Raw genomic sequence first — 18,711 nt, 5'->3', positions numbered from 1 at the left:
GGTATTTGTTTTAAGAACCAAGCTTCTCCTCAAGTGGTACTGGGAAAACCGGACAGCGACATGCAGAAGAATGAACCTGGACCACTTTCTTACACCAGACACAAAAATAAACTCAAAATGGATGAAAGACCTAAATGTGAGACAGGAAGCCATCAAAATTCTAGAAGAGAAAACAGGCGGCAACCTCTTTGACCTTAGCCGCAGGAACTTCTTAGTCAACACGTCTCCAGAGTCAAGGGAAACAAAAGCAAAAATGAACTATTGGGACCTCACCAAAATAAAAAGCTTCTGCACAGCAAAGGAAACAATCAGCAAAACTAAAAGGCAACCAACAGAATGGGAGAAGATATTTGCAAATGACATATCAGATAAAGGGTTAGTATCCAAAATCTATAAAGAACTTATCGAACTCAACACCCAAAAAACAAATAATCCAGTGAAGAAATGGGCAAAAGACATGAATAGACACTTCTCCAAAGAAGACATCCAGATGGCCAACCGACACATGAAAAAATGCTTAACATCACTCATCATCAGGGAAATACAAATCAAAAACCACAATGAGATACCACCTTCCACCTGTCAGAATGGCTAACGTTAACAACTCAGGCAACAACAGATGTTGGCGAGGATGTGGAGAAAGGGGATCTCTTTTGCATTGTTGGTGGGAATGCAAGCTGGTGCAGCCACTCTGGAAAACAGTATGGAGGTTCCTCAATAAACTAAGAATAGAACTACCCTATGACCCAGCAATTGCACTACTAGGTATTTATCCACAGGATACAAAAATGCCGATTCGAAGGGGCATATGCACCCCAGTGTTTATAGCAGCACTGTCGACAATAGCCAAAGTATGGAAAGAGCCCAAATGTCCATCGACTGACGACTGGATAAAGCAGATGTGGTATATATACCACAGAGTACTGCTCGGCCATCAAAAAGAATGAAATCTTGCCATTTGCAACAGTGTGGATGGAACTAAAGTGTATTATGCTAAGCAAAATAAGTCAGAGAAAGACAAATATCATATGATTTCACTGAAATGTGGAATTTATGAAACAAAACATCAACATGGGGGAGGGAAGCAAAAATAAGATAACAGAGAGGGGGACAAACTATAAGAGACTTTTAAATGCAGGGAACAAACTGAGGCTTGCTGGAGGGGAGGTGTGGAGATGGGCTGAGTGCATGATGGGCATTAAGGAGGGCACTTGTTGGGATGAGCACTGGGCGTCAAATGTAAGTGATGAATCGCTAAATTCTGTTCTTGAAATCATTATTACACTGTATGTTAACTAACTTGGACTAAAAAAAAAAATTAAAAAAAAAAAAGAAGAAAAAGAACCAAGTTTCTCCTTTAGTCATTTCTAGCAGCTAGGCTTTTGAGCCCTTGATCTGCATTTGAAACAGAATACTTCCTGGTGTCAAACTTTTTTTTTTTTTTTTTGTCACTTCTGAACATGTCATGTCCATTCAGCAACTGTTTCAACTGTTGGCCAATTTCAGCTAATTCAAATTTGCTTTCCTGTTTTCACATTGAAGGGATTTTCTCCTGCCTATAATAAAAATAAGCAAGAGGCGCCCGAGTGGCTCAGTTGGTCATAATCTCATGGCTCGTGAGTTCGAGCCCCACGCTGGGCTCTGTGCTGACATGTTGGAGCCTGCTTGGGATTCTCTCTCTCTCTCTCTCTCTCTGTCTCTGTCTCTGTCTCTCACTCTCCCTCCCTCCCCCTTTCTCTGCCCCTTCCCCACTGGCACTGTCTCTGTCTCTCTCTCTCTCAAAATAAATAAACCTAAAAATAAATAAGAAATTTGTGCTTACAGTGAAGGCACTGTTCTAAGGTGCTGTTTTTTTTTTTTTTTTCTTAAACAGCTTTAATACAATTTACCCTTTTAAAATATACAATTCCGTGGTTTTTACTGTATTCCCAGAGCTGTGCACACATCACCACATCAATCTTAGGACATTTTACTGCCCTAGCTAGAAGTCCTGTGCTCCTTAGAAGTCACTCTTCACTGCCTCGTCCTCCACTCCCCCAATCCCAGACGCTCACTCACCTGCCTCTATGTATTTGTCTCTTCTGGACATTTTAGGAAAATGGAATCAGACAACATGTGGTCTTTTGTGACTGACTGCTTTCACTTAACATAATGTCTTCAAGGTTCATCCATGTTGTAGCGTGAATCAGTACTTTTTTCATTGCTAATAATATTATTCTGTGTGAATATACCACTTTTTGTTGACCCATTCATCAGTTGATGGACATTTGGGTTGTTTCTCCTTTTTGCCTGTTATCAGTAATGGTGCTGTGGACGTTCACGTACAAGTTTTTGTGGGTGAATGTTTTCAGTTCTCTTATCTGTAAGCCTAGGTAATGGAATTGCTGGATCATGTGGTAACTCAGTATTTAACTTTTTGAAGAACTGCGAGATTGTTTTCCAAAGTGGTTGTACCATTTTGTATTCTCATCGGCAGCATAGGAGAGTTCCGATTTCACTACGTCCTCACCAGTGCCTGTTACTATCCTGATTATTGTCATCGGTGAGCATGAAGTGGTATCTCATTGTCCTGGAGATTTGCATTTCCCGTATAGCTAACTATGCTCAGCATCTTTTCATTGTGCTTCTTGGCCATTTGTATGTTTTCTTTGGAAAAATATCTGTCCAGATCCTTTATCAAACGTTTTTTACTTGAGTTATTTGTCTTTCTCTTATTGAGTTGTAACAGATCTTTTTATATTCTGAATACAGCTTCCTTATCAGATACATGATTTAAATTTTTTTTCTCCTCTTCTGTGTGTTGTTTTTTTCACTTTCTTGATGGTGCCCTTTGAAGCAGAGACATTATAAATTTTGATGAAGTCCAGTGTGTCTGTGTTTTCTCTGTTGCTTGTGCTTTTCGGTCATATCTAAGATATAAGATGCTGTATATAAACTTTACATATAAAGCAACCTAATCCTTACAAAGATTTTAGGAGATAGTTACTGTTGTGATGCCTCGCTTATAGATGAGGAAATCGAGATGCAGAAAAGTGCATTGACCTGCTCAAGGTCACAGCTGGTAAGTGGTGATGTGGCAGTTCAAACCCATGAGTTTGTCTCCAGTATCTGGCCTCTCAACCACCATACTCTGTTCCTTTCATTAATTAAATCATTTATTAAAAACTCTTTGCCTGTTTGATTTCTTACTGTTTTTTTTCTCATTGGGACCTCATCTCTTCATTCACCTTGCAGAGTTCAGTGTAGGTTTATTTAGGTTTAATGCAGGTGGAAGCATTGCTATGAATGAATTTCTGCATTACTCAGCTTCCAGTGATGATTGTTGCTAATTGAACTAAGAAAGTTGTGCTTCAGGCTTTTCTAGTCATGACACTAAAAGTAGAGTCATGACTACAGAGCATTCAGAGAAAACATTGGGTTGATTTCATTTTGCTAACCAATGAAACAAATCCCCGGTGTTGAAATAGATTATAAGTCTCCCAGAATAGGGTCACTCTCTTCCTTATATTCATTTTGTTTGCTTATAGTGTTTAGACAGTGCCTTTTGTCCAGCAGATTAATTAGAACACTGTGACCATGATCACCGTCCATAGTAACAGAATTTAAAAAAAAATTTTTTTTAAACGTTTATTTATTATTGAGAGACAGAGAGAGGCAGAGCATGAGCCTGGGAGGGGCTGAGAGAGGGGGAGACACAGAATGCAAAGCAGGCTCCGGGCTCCGAGCTGTCAGCACAGAGCCTGATGCGGGGCTCGAACCCACAAACTGCGAGATCATGACCTGAGCCGAAGCCGGACGCTCAACCGACTGAGCCACCCAGGCACCCCCGTAGTACCAGAATTTTGACAACGGTATCTGTGGTTTGTTTCACAAGGGAAAAGATACCATAGAAATACTTCTCAGATCTATTTGAAAAGCCTGGAACTTTGAGAAGAATTCCACGAACCATACAAAGCTGTTTTCACTAATTTTAGATCTATCTAAGACATTTTATGGTTACATAGCAGAGTAAATTTCATGAACTAGACTTGACAAGGGAAGTGTAATATTGATTATTTGCTTTAATTAAAATATTCTGCCTTGGTTAAACTAATTAGTGCTGTGAGTAAACAAATATAAGCTTGCATTTGTATGTGGTGTGAAGATAGACTTCCCCTCTATTTCAATCTGCTTTTCAGAGCATTTTTGTAGCTTTTCAACAATGTTCTAACTTTAGAATTCTATTTTAAAAAATCATCACTTTGTCTAGTGCAGTTTGTACTGGGTTTAACCTGTCTTATGCTCAGAATTCTACCGTCTCCTGGATAAAGATTTTCCTCTCATTATACTGAGTTAGTGTCAGAGTTACAGGAATTGTGATTTCTAGGCCTTTCCTCTCCATGTACTTGAAGTTGGTGTGTCAAATATGATTTTCCTTCATTTCTTGAATTTTTATTATTCAATTATAATTTTTGAAAATGGGTTTATTTCAATGTTTTATAGATTTACGTAGAAACTGCATGTGTTTGCGCTTTTAAATTTTCCATTTATAAACAACTTAAATGTACTCATTTGTTGTTTTTTCACTATTTGTTTACTTCTTTATAATTTTTTTCAAGTTTATTTTGAGAGAGAGAGAGAGAGAGAGAGAGAGAGAGAGAGAGGGCATACGTGTACCTGCGTGGTAGAGGGGCAGAGAGAGAGGGTGACAGAGGATCCAAAGTGGGCTCTGTGCTGACAGCAGAAAGCCTGGTGCCCGGCTTGAACTCATGAACCACGAGATCATGGCCTGAGATGAAGTGGGATCTTTAACCACTCAGGTGCCCCTACTTCTTTATAATTAATTAATACAATTTTAGGTGTGCATGCTTTTAAAAGTACCTTATATTTCCTTGTAAAAGTCATGTTCATTGTAGAGAATTTAGAAAATAAAGATAAACAAAATAAATTTAAAAATTAGTGGTAACTTTCCCTCCTAGGGATAAGTAGTAATTGGTTTTGAAACTGGGGAATGTAAGTCCTCCAACTTTGTTCATATTTTTCAAATTTGTCTTGGCTGTTATGGGTCCCTTGAATTTCCCCATGAATTTTAGGATTCAGCTAGTCAATTTCTACAATGAATCCAGCTGGGATTTAAAAAAACATTTAAAAAAAAATTTTTATTTTAGAAAGAGGGAGAGAGAATGCAGGAGAGGAGCAGAGGGAGCGAGACAACTCCAAGCAGGCTCCACACTCAGTGTGGAGCCTGACATGGGGCTTGATCCCATGACCCTGGGATCATGACCTGAGCCGAAATCAACAGTTGGATGCTCAACCAACTAAGCCACGCCAAGCGCCCCTTGTATTTTCCAAATTTGTCTTGGCTGTTATGGGTCTCTTGAATTTCCCTATGAATTTTAGGATTCAGATAGTTAATTTCTGCAAAGAATCCAGCTGGCATATTGGTAGAAATTACATTGAATTTCTGGATCAATTTGGGGAGTATTGTCGTCTTAAGAATATTAAGTCTTGGGGTGCCTGGGTGGCTCAGTTTGTTGAGTGTCTGACTTTGGCTCAGGTCATGATCTTGCGGTTTGTGAGTTTGAGGCCTGCATGGGGCTTGCTTTAGATCCCCTGTCCCCCTTTCTCTCTGCCCCTCGCCCAGGCATGCTCTTTCTCTCAAAAATGAATAAACAATAAAAAAATAGTTAAGAAAAAGAATATTGTCTTGTGATCTGTGAACAAGGGTTGTCTTTCCATTTATTTAGGTCTTCTTTAATTCTTGTCAACAGTATTTTGAGTTTCCAGAGTATCATTTAATGCTTTTTTTTGGGTTAAATTTATTCCTAAATATTTTATTCTTTTTGAAATGATTGTGAGTGGAAAGGTTTTCTAAATTGCATTTTCAGATTGTTTATTGCAAGTGTGTAGAATGTGTGGAAATAACAATTAACTTTTATGTATTGCTCTTAAATTCTGCAGCCTTGCTGAATTCATTTATTAGATGTAATAGTTTTTTTTAGTGGATTTTTAAGGATGTTCTATATGCAAGATCATGTCACCTGAAAATAGGATTTTTTCCTTTTCAATTTGGATGCCTTTTATTTAATTTTCTAGTCTAATTGTCATGGCTGTAACTTCTAGTACCTTGTTGAGTAAAAGTGGTGAGAGAGGACATCCTTAGCTTATTCCTGATCTTAGAGTGGAAGCGTTTAGTTTTGTACATTAAGTATAATATTAGCTATAGGTTTTTCACAGATGTTCTTTATTTATTCCCTTCTATTCCCAGTTTGTTGAGTGTTTTTATCACGAAAGAATGTTGAATTTTGTCAAATGCTTTTTCTGCATCTTTTGAGGTGATCATGGTTTTGTCCTTTATTCTGCTGATAGGGTGTATTATATTAATTGATTTTTGTGTGTTAAACAAGTCTTGAGATAAATACCACATGGTCTTATTGTAGAATCATCTTAAATGTTGCTGGATTCAGTTTGCTATTATTTTCTTGATGAGTTTTGCATCTGTATTCATGAGATATTGGCCTGTAGTTTTGACGTCTTTCTGATTTTGGTGTCAGGCCCATAGAATGGCTCATGTTCTTTCCTGTTAATATTTTTTGTGAAGAATTAGTATTAGTTCTTTAAACATTTGGTGGAATTCACTAGTGAAGCCATTGGTATCTGGGCTTTTTTTTTTTTTTTCTTTGAGAAACTTTGCTGGTTTAATCTCTTTATTTGTTATGGGTCTATTTAGTTTTTCTGTTTGTTCTTCAGTTTGTTTTGGTATCTTGCACCTTTCTAGGAGTTTTCTCATTTCATCTAGGGTATATAATTTATTGGCATGCAGTGATTCATAATATCCCCTTATAATCCTTTTTATTTTTTATTTATTTAAAAAATTTTAGGTTTGTTTATTTATTTTGAGAGAGAGAGAGTGAGCAGGAGGGGGCAGACAGAGAGAAAGAGAGAGAGAGAGAGAGAGAGAATCTTAAGCAGACTCTACACCATTAGCATGAAGCCTGATATGGGATTCGACCTCTTGAACCATGAGATTATGACCTGAACTGAAACCAAGAGTCTGATGCTTAACTGACTGAGCCACCCAGGTGCCCCATAATAATCCTTTTTTAAAATTAATTAATTATTTAATTAATTAATTTTTAAATTTTCTTTTATTTATTTTTCTTTTTTAATTTATTTTTTAATGTTTATTTTTCAGAGAGAGAGAGGGAGGGAGGGAGGGAGAGAGACAGAGCATGAGCGGGGGAGGGGCAGAGAGAGAGAGACACAGAATGCAAAGCAGGCTCCAGGCTCTGAGCCTTCAGCACAGAGCCCAACGCGGGCTCAAACTCACAAACTGTGAGATCATGACCTGAGCTGAGGTTGGCGTTCAACCGACTGATCCACCCAGGCGCCCCTCCTTTTTATTTTTTAATGTTGGTAGTAGTGTCCATTCTTTTAGTCCTGATTTTATTTTAATTTGTAATTTTTAAAAATTTTGTTATTTATTTATTTGTTCACCTACTTACTTTACGTAAGTAATCGTTACATCCAACGTGGGGCTTGAACTTACAACCCTGAGATAAAGAATCCCATGCTCTGCTGACTGAGCCAGCCAGACATCCCCTTTCATCCCTGATTTTAGTAATTTGACTCTTCTGTTCTTTTTTGGGGGGCATTTTGTCAATTTTATTGATCTTTTTTAAGGAACCAACTTTTTTGTAGATTTTTCTCTATTTTTAAAATGATCTATTTCAATTATTTCTATTTTATAAAGACAAAAATCTTTATTATTTTCTTCTTTTGCCTTGATTTTAGTTTGTTGTTATTCTAGTTTCTTAGGTTGTTGACTTGAGGTCTTCTTCCTTTCTTTCTTTTTTTTTTTTTTGAGTAGGTATTTATAGCTATACATTTCCCTCCAAGCACTGCTTTTGCTGCATCCCGCCTTTGGTATATTGTGCTCTTCTTTTCATTCAGCTCAAAGTATTATCTAATCTCCCTTGTGATTTCTTCTTTGACACATTGGTTATTTAGGTGTGTGCCATTTAATTTGCAAATATTTGTGAATTCCCTAAATTTCCTTCCATTTTTGATCTCTGATATAAGTCTGTTGTAGTCCGAGATCGTACTTTGTGTGATTTCAGTTCATTTCAATTTGTTGAGATATGTTTTATGATCTAGCATGTTGCCTCTCCTGGAGAACGTTCTGTGTATGCTTGAGAAGAATGTGTATTCCCCTCCCGTGCTCCCATCGGGTGGGGCGCTCCGTAGGTCTGCTGGTTCTACTTGCTATTGACTTTTTCTGGTCTTATCTCTGCTCTGGGATTTTTACCACGCTTCCTCCAACTTCCTTCCGCTTGCTTAAGAATCACAACTCCTTCAGTATTTCTTCCTGAGTCAGTTGCTAACTCTCTTGATATATCACCGTTCTTATTCTGGGATTTCTACTTTTTCAGGGAAAAGAAATTAGATCCTCATGCTAGACTTGGTTCATTATGAAGGGTCTGGCAGTCGTCACAGTGTCGCTTTTATCATGGGCCCCTGCGGTGATGTTTTCATTGCAGTGCATCCCTTCCCAGCGCCCAGCCAGGCGGCTGGCTTGTTGGAGGAACGCAGTGGATGTTATGAGTGGAAGAGTCACTGTTCTGCTTGTGGCCTATGATCTTGGTCTGTGATGTGTCTTCTCCAACTTCATTTATATTCCTAAGTGTGTATGTTGTAGTGCTCTTGTGTTTACAAAAACACATCCTGTTTTTTTGTTATTTTAAATTAAGATGTTTTTAGGTTTTATTTACGTAGCTACGTATATGTGTGTGTGCATGTATGTATGTGTGTGTGGGTATGTATTTATTTAAAGTTAAAAAAATTTTTTTTTTAATTTATTTTTGAGACAGAGAGAGACAGAGCATGAACGGGGGAGGGGCAGAGAGAGAGGGAGACACAGAATCGGAAGCAGGCTCCAGGCTCTGAGCCATCAGCCCAGAGCCCGACACGGGGCTCGAACTCACAGACCGTGAGATCGTGACCTGAGCTGAAGTCGGATGCTTAACCGAGTGAGCCACCCAGGCGCCCCTAAAACAAATTTTTTTTTAAATGTCTATTTATTTTTGACAGAGAGAGACAGAGCATGAGCAGGGGAGGGACAGAGAGAGAGGGAGACACAGAATCCGCTTTTTAAAAAAAATTTTTTTTTTTAACGTTTATTTATTTTTGAGACAGAGAGAGACAGAGCATGAACGGGGGAGGGTCAGAGAGAGGGAGACACAGAATCTGAAACGGGCTCCAGGCTCTGAGCTGTCAGCACAGAGCCCGACGCGGGGCTTGAACTCACGGACCGCGAGATCATGACCTGAGCCGAAGTCGGCCGCTTAACCGACTGAGCCACCCAGGCGCCCCTGGAGACACAGAATCCGAAGCAGGCTCCAGGCTCTGAGCTGTCAGCACAGAGCCTGACACGGGGCTCGAACTCACAGACTGTGAGATCATGACCTGAGCCGAAGTCGGATGCTTAACTGACTGAGCCACCCAGGCGCCCCCGTATGTATGTATTTATTTGTTTGAAAGTAATCTTGGGGTGCCTGGGTGGCCAGGCCTCTATGCCCAGCATAGACCCTGAGAGCAAGAGTCCCCTGCTCTACTGACTGAGCCAACCAGGTGCCCCCACATCCTGTTTTTAATAGACTTGCTTTGTGATTGAATTTACCAGAATTATAATTATTTTAACTTCCGATTTTGCAATAACTTAAAACTTCCAAAAATTTCAAGTTTCAAGAACAGTGCGAAGAAATCTGACACACTCTTCGTCCCGGTTTACCATTGTTAGCACTTGTTTTATTATTGGAACTCTGCGTGCCAATATACAGCTTTTAGGGCCCTTCAAGAGTAAGTTGCAGACCTGTTGCCCCTCCCCTGAGTAAGGTAGAGCGTCGCCTCAGGACAAGATCATGTACATACAAAAACATAGTGTGGTGATTAAAATCGGAAAATTGAAAACTGAGAGAATACTGTACTCAGTTTTCTGTACTAACCTGTTGTACTAGCTGGTGCAGTTCAGCACTTCTGTCTCTCGAGTCAGGATCCAGCTCAGGCTCACACATTGCATTTTGTTTTCCCGTCATTTAGTATCATTTAACCTGGTACAGTTTCTCAGCTTTTCTGTGTCCTTTGTGACACTGATATTCTGAAGAGCATAGACCATTTATTTTATAGAATGTTCCTTAGTTTGGGTTTGCCTGAAGTTGCCTCATGATTGTGATGTTATGCATTTTGCTAGGGTGAAGGATCCAGAATAAGGGGTGTTTTGACTTCATTGCATTGTATCAGGGAGCCCCGTGAGGTGGGTTTGTCCCATTATTGGCGAGAACTTTGTGGCATTGGCTAGGTTTCTCCAGGGTAAAGTTAACTATTTTCCTTTCTGTGATTGATGAGTGCTTTGTGGAAAAACACTTTGAGACTATGTAAATACCCTATTTCTCATCAAACTTCTATATAGCAGTTGGCATTTACTAAAGATTTTTTTTTTTTTAAATTTTTTTTCAACGTTTTTTATTTATTTTTGGGACAGAGAGACACAGAGCATGAATGGGGGAGGGGCAGAGAGAGAGGGAGACACAGAATCGGAAACAGGCTCCAGGCTCCGAGCCATCAGCCCAGAGCCTGACGCGGGGCTCGAACTCACGGACCGCGAGATGGTGACCTGGCTGAAGTCGGACGCTTAACCAACTGCGCCACCCAGGCGCCCCTAAAGATTTTTACCTGAGTTGTTGATGGTTGCCAAGTGTTGATGGTCTAACTTCATCATTACTTATCCACTTGTTAGCATTCTAATGCAAGTAAGAGCTCCTGTGTCCTTCTCTCTGTCCCTTCCTTCTTTCCTTCCTTCCTTCCTCCCTCCCATTTGTCAATTCATCCACCCCTCCCACCACCCCTCCCTCCCATCTTTCCATCCGTCTGTCCATCTGTCATTACTGTGGACTTGTGGATCTTTATTTTATTCAGTGGGTTCTAATCCATTGCTTTAATTCTTTATTATATGGTCCATTGGCTAGATTTGATCAATGGAAGCTCTTCATGCTGGCCCTGGTATCCTTTATAAGTTCCCCGTCATTTTTTGAGCACTTCTTTACTTTCTGGATGGAGATATTTATGGACATTTTATACTTTCCCTGACCCAGCTTTGAAATCAGACACTCCTCTCCAGTGTTCTAGTACCTTTTGTTGGTGAATGCTATTTAGAAACCAAAACCTGGGCACTGAATAGGCTTATTGCTTCTACACCCTTTGAGAAGTTCATAGTGTCATCTAGAGTTCATACTCTGTGATCTCTAATTCCAACCCAAACCCCAAGGAACCTTTCTAGTTTTTCCCTGTTTTATATTCATATCTTCCTTCTCCAACAGTGGGAAATCTGGCTCCCACTATTTTCAGTGTGCACTCATTTTCTCAGTCCTACAGTATATAGAACGTCAGAATTACTAACCAATATCACTACAAAAACAAACCTTTAAGTAAAATTTAAGAACTGTTTGTGCTCTCTTTGTCTTCATACTGAGGATAAATGTACAAGGTACTGTGATCAGAAGTTGATTGGGTTTGTTCTTTAATCTCCCTGTCAATGGAATTATGTTATTGCTTTGAAATACCGTTAGGCTCATTTGTTTCTGTTTGTATGCCATATAGGGTTCCCCTATCTTTACTGATTGATTTTTTTTTTTTTACCACTATATAAAACATGAACATGGTTCTAAAAGTCAAAACGTTACAAAAAGTTATATCCAGAGAAGGGTCACTGCCTTTCTTATCCCTCCCACCTGATTCCCATCTACCCCATAGGTAACTAATCTCATCTGTTCCTAGTTTTTCATTCTTGTAGGGGTTGTGTTGTGTGTGTGTGTGTGTGTGTGTGTGTGTGTGTGTGTGTGTGTGTGTGTGTGTGCGCGCGCACGCGCGGGTGGTGTGTGTATGTGCGTGCGTGCGCGTGCGTGCGCGTGCACGCACCTGCGTCATATTCTGTTCACGTCTCCTCTGCATGGACTTTTGGTTTCCAGCATTTTGTAATTACAGGTGCTGCTGCAGTCAGTGGCCTCATCCATACGTACTGCTGTGTTACTGGGCTTGTGTCTTCACCATAAATTCCTAGAGATGGAGTTCCTGGGTCAAAAGGTTAAAAAATATAGACACACTTACTAGATTTTACCAAATTTCTCTCCACTGGGGTCGCACCACTTTGCACTCACAGGAGCCGCGCAGGAGGGTGCCTTTTCTCCACGAGTTTGTCAGCCGAGCTCCTTGTTGACTTTTTACGCTTTTGCCAGCTCGCTAAGAGTGAGAAGCGGTGTCTCCGACCACAGGTGATATCCAGCATCTTTTTAAATGGTGAGGGCCGTCTTTGTGTTTTTCTTTTATGAATTGTCTGCTCGTATCTTTGGCTCATTTTTTTCTTTTGGACTTTTAGCTTTTTGTCTCTCAATTTTATGACCTCTTTGTATATTAGAGCTCTTAGCCCTTTGTGATGTATATTGCAGCTATTTTCTCTCAGACCATCATTTATGTTTTGGCTTCGTTTGTGGTATTTTTGTTGCATTGTCACATAACCGAATTTATCAGTGTTTTAAAATTGCGCTTGGATTTGCACCATATTTAGAGACCTTTCCCTCTGTCCAGGTTTTAGGGGAATTCACCTATGCTGTTGAACTTCTTTTATGGTTTTCTGTTTTATATCTGGATCCCAGATCATTTGGCATTTACTCTTGCGTTTGGTGTGAGGTCTCTTTTCATCTTTTTCCGAATGGCCATCCAGGGGTCCCAGTACTGCTGATCTTTGACGTGCCGGGGGAGCTCACTGTGCGCTCGCCCAGGGTAACATCCAGACCTACCGGCGGCACTGTCTTCCTTGCTGTCCCTCCGCCGACGGGGCGGAGTATCACGTTGCCGGGCTTTCGCTTCGTAGCAGGACAGCGGCTGTAAGCGTGACCCAGCACCGCTGCCGGCATCTCCTCCGCGCCAGTTGGCACCTGCCTTTTCTGAAAATTGCCTGGTGTTTCTCTTCTCTCTCACGGCTTTGTCTTTCTGTCCCCTGCCTCCTTTGTCTCTGCTTTATGCCCTCTTATTTCTGCTTTGCTTTCCTTTGTGTCTGTTGCCTTTCCGGTTTTGGGCCTTGTACGCAGCCTTGCACGCAAGCGGACTCCGTAACTCTCGCCCTGTCTCTTGGATGAATGGATGATGGTTGGATGGATACCTGAGAACCCGTGTGATTATGTTGTTTTCCCAACTTCTCTGCCCACGTTTTCCTAACTGTGTTCTCTCATTTTCTCCCCTCCAGCCTGGCTGTCAGCCTGGCTGTCAGCCTGGCTGTTTCGTTGATTTTTCCCGTTTGTAGACTCCAGGCTATAGCCTTGATGACTCCTGGTTCCACTGGTCCACATTAACGTTACGTGCAGGCTGTTGACCCTTTGTAGGTGTCCAGAAAGATTGCATCTATCGCATACTAGTATTTTTAGAGCTTCTTATTCTTTTATGGAACAAAATTAATTTGCTGTGACCCACTAAGCTGTCTTGTGAGCTCTGCCCTTGTTAGTTTCTGACATATTGTGCTGTTCTGGGCTGTGGTGTGGGCGTGTACCCCCCCCCCCCCCCCCCCACCGCCCCGTATTGGCGTTGAAGGTCATCATTGAATGAACCCTCATTTTCAGTGGTGCCATTTCTGTAAAAGATGGGGGGGGGCATTTCCTCCTTCTTCCTGGTTGGAGACGTCTTGATCATGTACTGTTCGGAAGAGAGGAGGTACCATATGAAGAGCAAAGGACCCGCTTCATTCTGGCCCCTCTTATCTTTCCCTCCCTTTCTTCAAGGGAGAAGGGTAGAATTTAAGGATGTAAAGATAAATTGTTAGAACCTATTAAATAAATCAAGACTGCCTATTACTTATTAAATATTTTAGCCAGAAATAAGTGTATTATATATAGGAAAACATGCAAAGCACAATCGTATAGTGGTGGAAAATGTAGGCCCAAGTTCGGATCCTACCCTGGAGTCACTGGCTCTGTAATTTTGAACACTAGTAAGGATACTCGGCCTCTCCAGGACTTGTTTCATCACCCGCGGAAATGAGATACACTAGGAGTGCCATCTTCCTAGAGTGGCTGGGGGTTGTGAGTGAGGACCTGCAAAGTCCTTGTTAGCACAGGTTCTGAGTCCTTCTCAGCGCAAAAGAACCTATCTTTGGCTGTGATGATGGTACAGCCACTCTGTGTAAGTGCTCATCGCTCCAGAGGGGTGTCTTGTGGCTGGGAGGTGGAATTCTCAGTTCTGTAGCACTCAAGAATTGTGTCATTGGGCCTCAGTGATTGGAGTCTGTTCTTTAAAAAATGTATATTTTAGATTTTTTCGAGCATGCCCTTTTCTTTTATTATTTATAGTTCAACCCTCTCATCCCTTGCTGTGATTTTCACAAAATCCAGAGGAAACAAGATCCTAAGCCACCTGCCTCTTCCTGGTCCCCTGTGGTGGTTCTGTCTTCCCCAACGAGAGGAGGGTTTTGTGTAGGAAATTTTCTTTGTTTCCCTTTTCTTGGAGTCTTTCTGTCCATTTGTCACCTGTCCATCTGTGTTTCTATCCACTTATTCTTCTGTCTTGTTCCCAAAAGTATTTGAGACAGCTTAGAGAAGAACAGAATGTCAAACAAGCAGGTGAGAAGATGGGGCCAAGGTCAGAAGCGAGGGTAGGAGACAAGCTGGCACGCGTGGGGCAGGCATTGAGAGGCATGCCTGTGTCCTATGGATTGTCGGGATGGGCAGCAGCCCTGTGCCTGAGACCCCAGCAGGCGTGAAGGCCTGAAGAGTTTGTCCCGGTGATAAACTAGCGGCTTAGCAGGAGCCCAGCTGTTCCTTTTACCAGGCTTGGGAGAGTTGCTTTTGTGTTCTGTGAAATCAAAAACTGCTTCATCCTTTTTTTTTTTTTTTTTTTTCCCTGTCCGAGTTCCATGTGTAGTTGGTTATGTTCTGTAAATGGAGATTTCTCCAGAACTCTCCCCCACGTTGGTCGGATGGCCGGGGAATTAGGTGGTTCTGCTAATTGATAGGCAGCCAGAAATAGACAATGACGACCACAGAAAGGATCCTGGCATTTATGAGTTCTGTTTCTTCAGGGCTGGACGGTTCAGAAAATGCTTTCATGTAGTTGGTGGTCATTTGAGGAGACAGTGTGGCCTCCTGCTGGCACTCAGAGTGTAGAGCTGTGAGATAGTGCTCGCCACTGGCGTGGTCTTCCAGATGCCTAAGCTGGTTATTATGAACACGGTACTTTTCTATAATGCACTTCGTGTTCTTTAACAGAAAATTTCAACAAGGAGGAAAACTTACTTTGAGTCACTTAACATTTCATATGGTGCTTCGATGGTAAGACTTCTAGGGGATATACAGGCTGGGAAGGGGATACATAAGCTAGGAAGGGGGTATATGAGCTAGGAAAGGGATATATAAGCTAGGAAGGGAATATATGAGCCAGGAAAGGGGTATATGAGCGAGGAAGGGGGTATATGGGCCAGGAAGGGGGTAATGTGGGCCAGGAAGGGGGTATGTGACCGGGAAGGGGGTATGTGGGCCGGGAAGGAAGTATGTGAGTCAGGAAGGGGGTATGTGAGCCAGGAAGGGGTATATGAGCCAGGAAGGGGGTATATGAGCTGGGAAGGGGATATATGAGTCAGGAAGGAGGTATATGAGCCAGGAAGGGGGTATATGAGTTAGGAAGGTTTAAAAAACAGCATCATGATTTGAATTGCAGTAGGGAATATTTAAGTTTTATCTGGTTTGTGCCCCTCTTTCAAACAAAGAAGCAAGACAGAAAAAGCAAAAGATTATTTCTTTTCTTTCTTTTGGTTTGCAGGTGCCCTCACAACCAATGGCATAAATCCCGACACCAGTGCTGAAATTGGACGTGCTAAGAACTGTCTGAGTCCTGAGGACATAATTGACAAATATAAGGAGGCCATTTCCTATTACAGCAAGGTGATTTTACTGCTTCGTAAATCCCTTACATAATTGTGTTGTTTTAATCCGGGGTTCCTGGTTTACACTGTGAAATACTGCAGCACATCCCAATTATTTGGTTCTGTAAGTATTCATGTATCATTCTCTAGTGCATGATACTATATACTAAAACACTTCTTTATTTCTGATTCATAATAGTGTGAATTTCATATTTGGAAAAAGGGGAAAAAGGACGATCATAGCCCCACTACTCGGAGATAACCATTTTAACATTTTGATATCTATTTTCTGGTCTTTCTCTCAACATATATTGCCTATATTATAAAAAACGGTGAGCAGCCTATACTTACTGTGTGGAGACCTGCATTTTTCATGTGGCGTATCTCTGTAGTTAAACCTTCCACGGCCTGATTTTTAGTGATGTGGGCGACATTCCATCTTTTGGATGCACCCTTCTTAATACTCTGGGTTTATTTATTTACTTATTTAAATGTTTATTATTTATTTTTGAGAGACAGAGAGACGTAGCATCAGCGGGGGAGGGGCGGGGCGAGAGGGAGACACAGAACCCAAAGCAGGCTCCAGGCTAGGCTGTCAGCACAGAGCCCGACGCGGGGCTCGACCCCACGAACCGGGAGACTGTGACCTGAGCCGAAGGCAGATGCTTAAGCGACTGAGCTACCCAGGTGACCCTTGGATTTAAAAAAAAAAAAAATTTAAATTTCATATCTACTTTCTGAAATACTGAAAACAAGAAGTCAAGCTGTGTAGAAGAGCGGTAGCAAAAGCAGAAGATGAAACCCGCCCACCTCTCCTACCCTTGTTTCTTAGAGTAACAGCTGTTAACAATTTGGTACATCTCTCTTGTGACCTTTATGCCTGTGAAATGCATATATGTGTGTATGTATATCTCTTATTTAGGAAGATGAGATTATACCGCATGTGTTATTCTGCAACTTGCTTTATTCACTCACAGATTCATCCCAGATGTCCTCCCACTGCAAACCTGCTTGATTATTTCAGATAGGGTGGAAAGTCTTCCATGTTTTTTTTTATGTTTATTTATTTTTGAGAGAGAGAGAGAGAGAGAGAGAGAGAGATAGCGTGTGAGAGGGGGAGGGACGGAGAGAGAGGGAGACACAGAATCTGAAACAGGCTCCAGGCTCTGAGCTGTCAGCACAGAGCCCGACGCGGGGCTCGAACCCACGGACCGCGAGATCATGACCTGAGCCAAAGTCGGACGCTCAACCGACTGAGCCACTCAGGCACTCCAATTTTTAAAAATTTTTTTAAATGTTTGTTTATTTTTTGAGAGAGAGAGAGACAGAGTACGAGGATGGGAGGGGCCGAGAGAGAGGGAGACACAGAATCCTAAGTAGGCTCCAGGCTCTGAGCTGTCAGCACAGAGCCTGATGTGAGGCTCAAACTCACAAACCGTGAGATCATGACCTGAGCTGAGGTTGGACGCTTCACTGACTGAGCCACCCAGGCGCCCCTCGGGTGGAAAGTCTTCTAAAGTGTGGATGTAGTCATTTGTCAACACTTTTGTAAGAGGCCATCAGGAACCCAACACGGGGAGTAGACGGCACCTAGAGCAAAGCGAAATGCCTGCTCCCACAGAGCTCACTGCTCGCTCTGATTTCCTAAATTCTTACCTTTTGATGGATGCTTAGGTTTTCTCACTTTCCCCTGTTAGGAAAAAATGCATCAGTGAACATTCTTGTACATATATTCTTGTGTGATTATCCCTTTCGTTATGATTTCTGGAAATTTGGGGCTCCTGTGTGGCTCAGTTGGTTGAGCGTCCAAGTTCGGCCCAGGTCATGATCTCAGGGTTCGTGGGTTCGAGCCCCGTGCCTGACTTTGCACTGATAGTGTGGAGCCTGCTTTGGATTCTATGTCTCCCTCTCTCTCTGACCCTCCCCCACTCACGCTCTCTCAAAAATACAAAAATTAAATATTGAAAATTAAGCAAAAAAGATTTCTGGAAATTTAATCACTGGATATGACATTTACACTTGTGATAAGTTACTTTCAAGTTACTCCCCAAATTCCTTCTCCAATAGGATATGAAAAGGTATAGATTTATTTAACTGATTCTCTTCTATGAATATTAGTTCATTTCAGTTTTCCTTGCCACAGTTGTAAACAGTGCTGTGATAAACGCCCTGGTAGAGAAATCTTTTTGGACTGATTTATTTTTTTATTATTTATTTTAAGGAGATAGTACCTAGAAGTGGACTTGAGTCAAAGAGCATACATGGTGTTTTTAGAGTTTACTTACACATTGCCATAGTGTCGTGCCAAAAGGGTAACAGTCTGCTCTGTCACAAACACCAGCTATTGTATCCTTTCAGAGTATTTGTCACTGTGATGGGTGAAAGTAACTTCCCATTGTTTTAGTTTGGATTTGGTTACCAGTGAGATATTGGACAGTTTTTGCTTTATAGCATTTATGTTTCTTATATGAATTACCCATTTGTGTCCTTTGTACCCATTTAAGTTAGGGTGTTTTTCTTGTTGCTCTGTTATAGCTCTTTATATATGGTGAATACCAGCTTCTTTTCTTTCATTGATGCCTATTACTAATCTGTTTCCTAAGGTTGCTTGCCTTTCATTTTGTTCAGGAGCTTTTCTTTTTGTTTTTGTGGTCAAAACAGGTTTCTAATACAGTAAATTTTTTCCTTTTGGGTTTTTACCTTTGGTATTATGCTTAGAAATACCTTAACAATAACATGGAACTCTTTTCTTCAGTTTTTTTTTTATAATA

At 41.2% G+C, this 18,711-nt stretch overlaps 1 protein-coding gene across 6 annotated transcripts in view; it reads left to right on the top strand.

Annotated features, from left to right (window-relative positions):
• Positions 1 to 18,711, top strand: part of TRAPPC9 (trafficking protein particle complex subunit 9) — a 570,776-nt gene that overhangs the window by 32,938 nt on the left and 519,127 nt on the right. For all 6 annotated transcript variants that reach the window (XM_019459757.2, XM_019459759.2, XM_019459760.2 and 3 more), the window contains one exon: positions 15,838 to 15,959. In XM_019459757.2, the coding sequence (XP_019315302.2) occupies positions 15,838 to 15,959 (122 nt within the window). The remainder of the gene's footprint in view (positions 1 to 15,837; positions 15,960 to 18,711) is intronic.

Source organism: Panthera pardus, unplaced genomic scaffold (assembly GCF_024362965.1).
Source record: "Panthera pardus isolate Hobbes unplaced genomic scaffold, ASM2436296v1 HiC_scaffold_7, whole genome shotgun sequence".
Lineage (NCBI taxonomy): Eukaryota > Metazoa > Chordata > Mammalia > Carnivora > Felidae > Panthera > Panthera pardus.
Note: the sequence above shows the minus strand (reverse complement) of the source record. Positions and strands in the feature narration are given on the sequence as shown.